The sequence below is a fragment of the Ranitomeya variabilis genome, chromosome 3 (assembly GCF_051348905.1).
Source record: "Ranitomeya variabilis isolate aRanVar5 chromosome 3, aRanVar5.hap1, whole genome shotgun sequence".
Taxonomy (NCBI): domain Eukaryota; kingdom Metazoa; phylum Chordata; class Amphibia; order Anura; family Dendrobatidae; genus Ranitomeya; species Ranitomeya variabilis.
In genome coordinates this window covers 163,679,279-163,691,920 of record NC_135234.1, presented here as the reverse complement: position 1 = coordinate 163,691,920, position 12,642 = coordinate 163,679,279, and the positions used below count along the sequence as shown (strand labels likewise).

Here is a 12,642-nt window from a genome sequence, read left to right as displayed (position 1 = left end):
CACGGAGGAGATGGAAATAAAGATGCAGGAAATATTTAACAAAGATGATTGGACAAATTTTAAAAGTAAAGTTGATAAGGACATGTGCAAATTCCGTGGAGATTTGGAGGAAACAAAAAGAAAAAAATGGAGTCGTGATAGTGGTGACTATGAGACTGGTCGTATTTACTCTTGGCAAACGGACAATTCAAAAATATCATGGAAGAAAAGAGGTCCATTGGGCACTAAGGAATTATATTCAAATAATGTTGGGTTTGTAAATAATGACTATGTTCCTTTTAGATCTAGTGAACATACCAGAGGAAGAAAAAGACGCGGAGGCAGGCGCCAGCATCGGAAGCAAAAAGAAATCAGAAAAAATCAAAACTCAACCCCAAAAGACACTGAATCTCAGAAGGAGGGAACAGACCTCATAGTAAACATCTCCCATAAGGTACTTACGGACATGCAAATCTCTGTATTGAGTAAAGGACTTACTTTTAGCCCATGCTCTCATATAGACTGGTTCGAACTGCAATTAGATCTGGAACGATTTTTTAGACAAATAAAATTAAGAGAATGGTTTAGAGATAAAAATTTGGATAAAAAGGTTAAATTAAGTGAATTTGATTTAAATGATGTACAATTGAGAAAAGGAAGTAATTTTATACCTCCAACTAGCCCTGCAGTAATTGAGGCTTTTGAAAAAGCTGTAAAGTCGGACATTGAACAGCTGAGAGAAAAGGCAATAAGGGAATTTATGCACCCAAATATCCGAACAGAGGAGTTTGAGGCATTGCAGGAACTTGTCCATGACGGCGACATAGTAGTGAAACCCGCAGACAAAGGGGGAGCGGTCGTCGTCATGGACAAGGAGACGTATATTGCCGAAGTATTGAGGCAACTAAAAGATGAGGATGTATATGTAAAAATGGTTGGGGACCCAAAATTTGCTATTTTAAAGGATATTAAGGCCTGTCTTAAAGAAGCCCAGGATTCAGGTGTGATTGACCAGGATTTATATGAATACCTACTAATAGAGAACCCACGTACTCCGGTGTTATATATAACACCGAAGATACATAAGACCCTAACTAATCCCCCGGGACGCCCTATAGTCTCGGGGGTGGGGTCTATTTTCAATAATATGGGTATCTTCTTGGATAAGGTACTTAATCCGATGGTCAAAAAATGTAAGTCACACATTAGAGATACTACTGACTTTCTAAATAAATTGGAGACACTACAAGTAGAAGGGGATATCATATTGGCATCCTTTGACGTAGTGTCATTGTACACCTCGATAGACCATGAACAAGGTTTGAAAGCAGTTGGTAGGAAATTAGAGTGCAATAAGTACACACCTGAAGGTAGTGCCTTTATACTAAAATTATTAGAGATCATTTTGAAAAGAAATTATTTTTTGTTTGGGGACGCGTTTTATACACAAAAACGAGGAACAGCCATGGGGGCCAATATGGCCCCCTCTTATGCTAATTTGGTGATGGAAGTCATGGAGGAGGACCTCATCTATGTGTCCCACCACTACCGACATGTTTTGGCGTGGTGGAGATACATAGATGATGTCTTCCTCCTATGGACAGGTTCACAGGGTGAATTGGAGGAATTCTTTCAATTTCTAAATACCATTGACAATACAATCAAATTCACACTTGTAATGTCCAGAAAGGAAATTCAGTTCCTAGATGTACTCGTCAGTCTAGAGGAGGGGCAATTAAGTACTACATTATTTGTGAAAAATACAGACAAGAATAATTTGTTACTCTACGATAGTCAACATCCTCGATCTATGGTCAAATCCATTCCACTTAGCCAACTCCTAAGGATTAGGAGGATAGTTAAGGATGAAAAGGACATAGACATAGTGGCAGACAAACTAGTTAAAAAATTTTTGGATAGAGGTTACCCCATGAACTTATTGGAGAACACCAAAAATAAAGTACTACAAATGAATAGAGTGGAACTTATCCAAAAAAAGACACACACCCGATGTGAGAGGAAACAAAAGAGAGTCCCACTAGTTACCACATATGGGGAGGAAAGTAGGGAAGTTGCTAACGTGATCAGTAAACATTGGGGTATGCTGGGAAAATGCTTGCCTAGCATCAAGGAATTGCAACTACCGCCATTATATTCATATAGACGTAATAGAAACATTAAGGATTATCTGGTTAAGTCAGACATTGGCCCAAGAAGAGTAAGTAAACAATTATCCCTGACAGGCACCAGCAAAACAGGCTGTTTTCCATGTCTAAATTGTGTCAACTGCACTTATATGGCGAAAGGAGCAACGTTTGAACATCCGCAGACAGGGAAAATATACAATATCAAACATTACTTAACCTGTAGCTCCGATTTTGTTGTGTATCTTTTGATGTGTCCATGTAAGCTGTGGTACGTCGGGGAAACGACGTGCGAATTCAAGGTACGAATGAATCAACACCGATATTCGATTAGAAAAAAGAGGACCGATCTCCCGGTTCCAAAACACTTTGTGGAGTATAATCATTTGGAGAAGGACCTAAAGTTTATGATTATTGATAGGGTACCTATAGATAGGAGAGGAGGCGATAGAGAGTCAGTCCTCCGTAAAAGGGAACTTATGTGGATATATAAATTGAATACGCTTAGGCCCAAGGGCCTCAATGTAGATTTTAAATTACATACAGCCATATAACATAATGTTCCAACATCGGGATAGTGTAGTTAACAAGTCTGGTATTTGTTGTATTTATATATTTGGGAATACTTTTTCAATAGTATGTTCCTAATTTTAACTTGTAGATGTTTTCTGTTTTTTGTCCAGGTACTGTTGCTGTTATGCATAACAGAAGACCCTATTTGGAGAGACATTCGAGATGGAGGAGGAAAATTAATTCGAGTAATATATATGCTTCGTTACTATAATTATTTGAAAAAGATATACAATTTAATATTGAATTAATCATGTACGTAGATGGTAGGAGGCCAATCAATAAATTATATATGAATTTATTTTTTCTTGTCTTATAGACTTTTTTTCTGTTTATATATATTGATGAATGTGGCCAGAAAGGGCTATGTGCAATATACCCAGTGGGGATCCATAAACCAGATATGTTCATACAAGCCAGGACTTTAGTGCTACTACTACGCAGGGGTCTACAATGGAGGCACCTGACTCAAAAGGGTTAGGGGCACCCTATGGACACTGTATGAGTGACAGGTGAGGATCTGAATTAAGATACTCTCTGTTAGCCCAAAGTAGGATTATGCACATTCTACATTGGTCCTTATGGCATATGAGCTGTTGCCTTAGTGAACATTGAAATGGATAGAATGGATTTACCATAAGGGTTAAAGAATGTATTTTATATAGTCTTTTACTTATTTATTACGATATTATTAACATTAAAGCACTTGGTGGCACCTTATTTATATATTTTATACAATGTGGCCATATATATGCCATATACATCGCTATGTGATGTTGAGCAATAATGCTGCCATAGGCGCTACGGCGCATGCGCTGTAAGCCCTGAAGGAACTTGATTCCATTACCAAGATGGGGATCATGAGCGCTACTGCGCAGGCGCGATATGACGAATAGAGAAGAGTGGCTTCTATTGGCCCTCTTTATACATGTGACTATGAGTCACAAGAAAACAATGGATTTTACTACAAATATAGAGACTCCGAGCGCTACTGCGCAGGCGCAATACGCCGTATGGAAATTAGCGGTTCTTATTGGCCCTCTACCTGACACGTGATTATGATTCACACAGGAGGATTAGGACATGCGCAGTAGCGGTCCGGAGACGCCGAAAACATGCTGCCTCCTCCTTGTAAGCTATGTCTCTCCAAGGGTATGTTTATCTCAGTAATTGTCCGATATGATTTTAATAGTACACTGCTGGCACTTAATACACTGTATGATGTAATGTAATCGTCCGTAAATTTATGAAGTTCACTGATTGGCTGCACAGAGGGGATGATGGGGAAATGTCCCTCTATATATACACTGTAAAAAGGTCTATTTGTTGCTTGAGAAAGGCTCAGTTGAGAGCTGAAACGTTGCACGAGATGTGGGCTCAATAAAGACCTGCAGATTACCTTAAGAATATGGAGTGCTGCCTATTTTTGTGACTTATACGGACTGAAAGCAACCAAGGGACGGGTTGCCTGGGCCTTGCACCCGAAGATAAGTAAAGGATTTGTGCTGTTCCAATTTTTTCTATTATATATATATATATATATATATATATATATATATATATAAAAATAGACAGTGTTTGCCCATATTCTTTTTCTGGTTATATCCGCTGTTATTATTCCTATTCCTGTAGATATCCCTTATTGTGACATACTCTGCACTTGTACCATTTTTAATTTTAATTAAATAAAATTCATCTTTTTATTGGATCTCTTCTGTATCTCGAACCTTATTGGATCGATAAAGTGAAAATTATGACTAATGAAGTGCCTTTACTGTAGATTTCTTGTGGACTTTTTGGTAAACTATGTGCACACGTTGCGGTTTTTACCGCAGAACCATAGCGTTTCTGCAGATGCGGGTCCGCAGCAGTTTCCATTGCGTTTACAGTTACATTTAAACCTATGGAAACCGCAATCCGCTGTGCACATGCTGCGGGAAAAGCCATGCAGAAATGCAGCGGTTTACATTCCGCAGCATGTCACTTCTTTTGTGCAGAATCGCGGCGATTCTGCACACATAGGAAGGCATTGATCCGCTTACTTCCCGTATGGGGCTATGCCCACAATGCGGGAAGTAAGCGGATAATGTGCAGATGGTACCCGGGGTGGAGGAGAGGAGACTCTCCTCCAGGCCCTGGGAACCATATTTGTGTAAAAAAATAATTAAAATAAAAAATAATGATATACTCACCTCTCAGCGCTGCATGCGGCCGTCCGGTCTCAGGGTTGCTATGCGAGCAGGACCTGCGATGACGTCGCTGTCACATGACCGTGATGTCACGAAGGTCCTTCTCGCACAGCATCTTTGGAACCGGACCGCCGCATGCAGCGCCAAGGAGATCGGGACGTCAGAGGGTGAGTATATAACCATTTTTTTTATTATTTTTAACATTACTATTGATGCTGCATATTGCTGCATATGCAGCATCAATAGTATAGGAGTAATCCCGCAGCGGAAACCGCAAGACAAACCGCGATAAATCTGCAGGGATAACCGCAGCGGTTTTGCCCTGCAGATTTATCAAATCTGCTGAGGGAGAACCCGCAGAGGACCCGACCTACGTGTGCACATAGCCTTACACTCACTCCCATTCAGCCTCACTTCTCTTAAGATATTGCAAAAGAAAGCTGCTAGCATTGGAGAGACACAATTCATGTAAGAAGAGCAACAATGTTGCTGGCCTGAACCCACAGCAGTGAAATCTGTACGTTGGGGAGCAGAATGTCCTTTATTTAACAGGTTGGGTCAAACCCTTTAAAGTAACGATTTTTTGCCTCTTTGTGAGCACAGTATATGCCTTAATATACTTACTTACCCACTGCCCTATCTGCGCCATTTTGGTCCTCTTCCGCACCATGTGACAAATTAGACTAGCATGATTACACAACATCGTCTGTGTAGACTAGAAGTCACTTTCTCAATGCAATCCTTCGAGTGTCTACAGTAGATGTTAGTCTCCCAAGCCCCATTCACACGTTCAGTAATTGGTCAGTGTTTTATATCAGTATTTGTAAGCCAAAACCAGGAGCGGGTGCAGTGGTGCACGTTTCGACACAAAATACTGCTTGATCCGACTAATCTCACTGGCAAAAACATGGTGCAAAAGAAAATCAGACTGGTGCATGGTTGAGCTACTGGTCCAAACTGAGCGCTGCCCCATTTTTCTAGCACAGGCAACTTTGTCTCTGGAACACTGGAGAAGTATTCATGGGCTTATCCAGGACTAAATTGTTTTTTACTATGAGCCAAAATACTAAAGGCCCCGTCTCACATAGCGAGATCGCTAGCGAGATCGCCGCTGAGTCACAAGTTTTGTGACGCAACAGCAACCTCAGTAGCGATCTCGCTATGTGTGACACGTACCAGCGATCAGGCCCCTGCTGTGAGATCGCTGGTCGTGTCGGAATGGCCTGGACCTTTTTTTGGTCGCTGAGGTCCCGCTGACATCGCTGAATCGGTGTGTGTGACACCGATCCAGCGATGTCTTCACTGGTAACCAGGGTAAACATCGGGTTACTAAGCGCAGGGCCACGCTTAGTAACCCGATGTTTACCCTGGTTACCAGCGTAGATGTAAAAAAAAACAAACAGTACATACTCGCCTTCTGATGTCCGTCAGGTCCCTTGCCGTCTGCTTCCTGCTCTGACTGAGTGCCGCCGTACAGTGAGAGCACAGCGGTGACGTCACCGCTGCGCTCTGCTCTCACTGTACGGCGGCTCAGTCAGAGCAGGAAGCAGACGGCAAGGGACCTGACGGACATCAGAAGGCGAGTATGTACTGTTTTTTTTTTTTGGTAACCAGGGTAAACATCGGGTTACTAAGCGCGGCCCTGCGCTTAGTAACCCGATGTTTACCCTGGTTACCCGGGTGCTGCAGGGGGACTTTGGCATCGTTGAAGACAGTTTCAACGATGCCGAAGTCGTTCCCCTGATCGTTGGTCGCTGGAGAGAGCGGTCTGTGTGACAGCTCCCCAGCGACCACACAACGACTTACCAACGATCACGGCCAGGTCATATCGCTGGTCGTGATCGTTGGTAAATCGCTTAGTGAGACGGGGCCTTAACAGTAGAGTAGTTGATATCTAGTTAGAAACTACCTGCCTGTTCTGACTGATCTGTTGACAAGGCGCGGACTGCAGACGTCCTGCGGATTGACTGTCGGCTCCCTGGAGTTAGGCAGCGGGGAGCCGGCTGTCAATCAGCATGATGTTGCCAGTCACACCCTGTCAACAGAGCAGTGCAGATGACTGGAAACGACAGAATCAGCCAGTGACCGCTCTGTGCCGGCAGAGATCTGCGCTGGGGAGAACAGGCAGGTAGTTAGTAACTATGTGCTTGTTAGTTCTTAGGCAAACCATAAAAAATAATATGTTTTATAGAGGTAAACAAACTGCAGGGTGGTCGGTAACCGACGAAACAAGCTGTAAACTATACAATTAAAAGCCTTCTATTCTTGAGAAAAAAAAGAATATTTAATACGAGATCAATTGCAAATATGCTTATTTTTACAAGCACTTTACAATCTTTGCCTGCATTTACAAGTGGACTCCAGCCACATTGAACATGACACCCCCGGTCCTGTGACACTCTGGTGAACACTGACTAAATCCTTTCCTATGTTGACTTTGCAATCATAACAATTTAGGAACTTGAAACATCCTTCTTAAAGTGCCAGCTGACAGTTTGCAAGTGGTGATGAAAAGCAAGATAACAACTGAAAAAAGGAAAAAAATAATAAGATATTGCAAGTATAGAAAGCTGCACAGATGGCACCAATGTCTGCTGCGCTCCGTAGAATATGTATGTGCTGCATTATTGTAACCATGACATGCAGGACAAGCAGTCTGCACAGTTCCGAATATATCAGAAACTAGTTTTACATAGTTTCTTTTTTTTGGAGGCGATTCGGGGGTAAACAGCATCCTACAAAGGCAGCGCCCTGGGCATCCTGCCAGAGGTGTCACACTGTCCCATACCAGCAGTGATTGGTGCAGCTCTCAGTAAGGCTACGTTCACATTAGCGTTGTGCGACGCAGCGTCGGGCGCCGCTGCGTCGCCGCATGCGTCATACACCCCTATATTTAACATGGGGGCGCATGGACATGCCTTGCATTTGCATTGTGACGCATGCGTCGCTGTGGCGTATGCGTCAGGGCGCACAGGACGCAGCAAGTTGCATTTTTTGTGCGTCCAAAATCAAGCAAAAAAAAGGACGCATGCGTCACAAAACGCTGCGTTGTGCATGCGTTCACATTTGCGTTGTGCGTTGCGTCGCCGACGCTGCGGCGCACAACGCAAATGTGAACATAGCCTAAGCACAGAGATATTTATTTCCTGCAGGAGTTTACAAACCACATAGGCAGACACCACAGCCAGCAGGACTCTGGAGTGACACTCACCACAGCCAGCAGGACTCTGGAGTGACACTCACTACAGCGAGCAGGACTCTGGAGTGACACTCACTACAGCGAGCAGGACTCTGGAGTGAAACTCACCACAGCCAGCAGGACTATGGAGTGACACTCACTACTGCTAGCAGGACTCTGGAGTGACACTCACTACAGCGAGCAGGACTCTGGAGTCACACTCACCACAGCCAGCAGGACTCTGGAGTGACACTCACTACAGCCAGCAGGACTCTGGAGTGACACTCACTACAGCGAGCAGGACTCTGGAGTGACACTCACCACAGCGAGCAGGACTATGGAGTGACACTCACTACTGCTAGCAGGACTCTGGAGTGACACTCACTACAGCGAGCAGGACTCTGGAGTGACACTCACCACAGCCAGCAGGACTCTGGAGTGACACTCACTACAGCTAGCAGGACTCTGGAGTGACACTCACCACAGCCAGCAGGACTCTAGAGTGACACTCACCACAGCCAGCAGGACTCTGGGGTGACAATCACCACAGCCAGCAGGACTCTGGAGTGACACTCACTACAGCCAGCAGGACTCTGGAGTGACACTCACTACTGCTAGCAGGACTCTGGAGTGACACTCACTACTGCTAGCAGGACTCTGGAGTGACACTCACTACTGCTAGCAGGACTCTGGAGTGACACTCACCACAGCCAGCAGGACTCTGGAGTGACACTCACTACTGCTAGCAGGACTCTGGAGTGACACTCACTACAGTGAGCAGGACTCTGGAGTGACACTCACCACTGCTAGCAGGACTCTGGAGTGACACTCACTACAGCGAGCAGGACTCTGGAGTGACACTCACCACAGCCAGCAGGACTCTGGAGTGACACTCACTACAGCTAGCAGGACTCTGGACTGACACTCACAACAGCCAGCAGGACTCTGGAGTGACACTCACCACAGCCAGCAGGACTCTGGGGTGACACTCACCACAGCCAGCAGGACTCTGGAGTGACACTCACTACAGCCAGCAGGACTCTGGAGTGACACTCACTACTGCTAGCAGGACTCTGGAGTGACACTCACCACAGCCACCAGGACTCTGGAGTGACACTCACTACTGCTAGCAGGACTCTGGAGTGACACTCACTACAGCGAGCAGGACTCTAGAGTGACACTCACCACAGCCAGCAGGACTCTGGAGTGTCACTCACTACAGCTAGCAGGACTCTGGAGTGACACTCACAACAGCCAGCAGGACTCTGGAGTGACACTCACCACAGCCAGCAGGACTTTGGAGTGACACTCACTACAGCCAGCAGGACTCTGGAGTGACACTCACTACAGCGAGCAGGACTCTGGAATGACACTCACCACAGCCAGCAGGACTCTGGAGTGACACTCACCACAGCCAGCAGAACTCTGGAGTGACACTCACCACAGCCAGCAGAGCTCTGGAGTGACACTCACCACAGCCAGCAGAACTCTGGAGTAACACTCACCACAGCCAGCAGAACTCTGGAGTGACACTCACCACAGCCAGAACTCTGGAGTGACACTCACCACAGCCAGCAGAACTCTGGAGTGACACTCGCCACAGCCAGCAGAACTCTGGAGTGACACTCACCACAGCCAGCAGAACTCTGGAGTGACACTCACCGCAGCCAGCAGGACTCTGGAGTGACACTCACCACAGCCAGCAGAACTCTGGAGTGACACTCACCACAGCCAGCAGGACTCTGGAGTGACACTCACCACAGCTAATAGGACTCTGGAGTGACACTCACTACAGCTAGCAGGACTCTGGAGTGACACTCTCCACAGCCAGCAGGACTCTGGAGTGACACTCACCACAGCCAGCAGGACTCTGGAGTGACACTCACCACAGCCAGCAGGACTCTGGAGTGACACTCACCACAGCTAATAGGACTCTGGAGTGACACTCACTACAGCTAGCAGGACTCTGGAGTGACACTCTCCACAGCCAGCAGGACTCTGGAGTGACACTCACTACAGCTAGCAGGACTCTGGAGTGACACTCTCCACAGCCAGCAGGACTCTGGAGTGACACTCACCACAGCCAGCAGGACTCTGGAGTGACACTCTCCACAGCCAGCAGGACTCTGGAGTGACACTCACCACAGCCAGCAGGACTCTGGGGTGACAATCACCACAGCCAGCAGGACTCTGGAGTGACACTCACTACAGCCAGCAGGACTCTGGAGTGACACTCACCACAGCCAGCAGGACTCTGGAGTGACACTCACTACAGCTAGCAGGACTCTGGAGTGACACTCACCACAGCTAATAGGACTCTGGAGTGACACTCACTACAGCTAGCAGGACTCTGGAGTGACACTCTCCACAGCCAGCAGGACTCTGGAGTGACACTCACTACAGCTAGCAGGACTCTGGAGTGACACTCTCCACAGCCAGCAGGACTCTGGAGTGACACTCACCACAGCCAGCAGGACTCTGGAGTGACACTCTCCACAGCCAGCAGGACTCTGGAGTGACACTCACCACAGCCAGCAGGACTCTGGGGTGACAATCACCACAGCCAGCAGGACTCTGGAGTGACACTCACTACAGCCAGCAGGACTCTGGAGTGACACTCACTACTGCTAGCAGGACTCTGGAGTGACACTCACTACTGCTAGCAGGACTCTGGAGTGACACTCACTACAGCTAGCAGGACTCTGGAGTGACACTCACAACAGCCAGCAGGACTCTGGAGTGACACTCACCACAGCCAGCAGGACTTTGGAGTGACACTCACTACAGCCAGCAGGACTCTGGAGTGACACTCACTACAGCGAGCAGGACTCTGGAATGACACTCACCACAGCCAGCAGGACTCTGGAGTGACACTCACCACAGCCAGCAGAACTCTGGAGTGACACTCACCACAGCCAGCAGAACTCTGGAGTGACACTCACCACAGCCAGCAGAACTCTGGAGTGACACTCACCACAGCCAGCAGAACTCTGGAGTGACACTCGCCACAGCCAGCAGAACTCTGGAGTGACACTCACCACAGCCAGAACTCTGGAGTGACACTCGCCACAGCCAGCAGAACTCTGGAGTGACACTCGCCACAGCCAGCAGAACTCTGGAGTGACACTCGCCACAGCCAGCAGAACTCTGGAGTGACACTCACCACAGCCAGCAGAACTCTGGAGTGACACTCGCCACAGCCAGCAGAACTCTGGAGTGACACTCACCACAGCCAGCAGGACTCTGGAGTGACACTCACCACAGCCAGCAGGACTCTGGAGTGACACTCACCACAGCTAATAGGACTCTGGAGTGACACTCACCACAGCCAGCAGGACTCTGGAGTGACACTCACCACAGCCAGCAGGACTCTGGAGTGACACTCACTACAGCTAGCAGGACTCTGGAGTGACAGCAGAGACTATGACATGCAGCCATACCTAAACACAGAGGACCACTCACTGCACAATGGCTGTAATAGTGGATCGCTGCAATCAGGTTACACAGACCAGATTCTGCATTGCTCCAGCCCTTCCATAGGCTGCGCTCACCGAGTCCCTCCTGCTCTGCACATAAGCAAAGCAGCATAAACCCTAAATGAGTCCCTCACAAAGGGCGCAGGGCTGTGCTGGATAAGCTGGCACTGACAGCTGGCAAGAATGGTCTGACCTGAGATGCCGCCGCCGATGACGATGACATCATGTACGGTGCTCATGGCTGCTGTGCCGCCTCAGTCACTGGCCCTGAGAGCTCTGGGAGCACGGGCACGTCAGGCTGAGTACAGGAGTCAGCGCGGCCCCTCCCCCTCCATGTTTGCACGGCTCTGGCTGCTTCAGTCAGGGGTTTAGCCGCCTTCCCTCTCTGTGTGCAGAAAGGTCAGACCGCCAGCTACGACATGGAAGGGATTGGCTGTCAGTGGCCACTGAAAAGTGCAGGGTGCGGAGAGCTCCAGGAGTCCGTCCTCTCCGAAAGTTACAGTGCAGGGGAAATGTGCGGAAAGCTGCAGGAAGGGAGAGTCCGGACTGTTCTACACAGCTCTGCACTGTATGTGCACGAATAGCTCTGCACTGTATTCTGTATACACAAAGCTCTGCACTGTATTCTGTATACACAAAGCTCTGCACTGTATTCTGTATACACAAAGCTCTGCACTGCATGCTGTACACAAAGCTCTGCACTGTATTCTGTATGCACAAAGCTCTGCACTGTAGTCTGTATGCACAAAGCTCTGCACAAGTGCACAGCATCTTATACACACAGCTCTGCACTGAATCCTGTACACAGCTCTGCACTGTATTCTGAACACACAGCTTTGCATTATATGTATGCAGCTCAGTGTACAAATTAGTTTGGCCCACCATGAGGTTCACAAAATCCTCAGAGAAAAAGACTTTGAAAAATTCTAGTTACAGACTGTGAGGACGGTAGTGATAAAATTGTTTCCTGATTGTGCCACAAAATCAGAAATCAATGGCTCATAATTTTCAGGGGGCGAGGTCCGTACGGGGTCAGTAATGGGGGCGCTGGTTCATCTTCTGTCCTGGGATGTCTGCGTGGTGGTTCAGCAGCACCTGAGGAGGAA

At 47.2% G+C, this 12,642-nt stretch overlaps 1 protein-coding gene across 1 annotated transcript in view; it reads right to left on the bottom strand.

Annotated features, from left to right (window-relative positions):
* The window catches only part of LOC143815526 (amine oxidase [flavin-containing] A-like), a 145,240-nt gene extending 133,357 nt beyond the window's left edge, over nucleotides 1-11,883 (bottom strand). Inside the window, exon 1 of the mRNA XM_077294812.1 lies at nucleotides 11,730-11,883. Coding sequence (XP_077150927.1) covers nucleotides 11,730-11,775 — 46 coding nt within the window. The 5' untranslated portion in view covers nucleotides 11,776-11,883. The remainder of the gene's footprint in view (nucleotides 1-11,729) is intronic.
* Nucleotides 11,884-12,642: the final 759 nt, after the last annotated feature.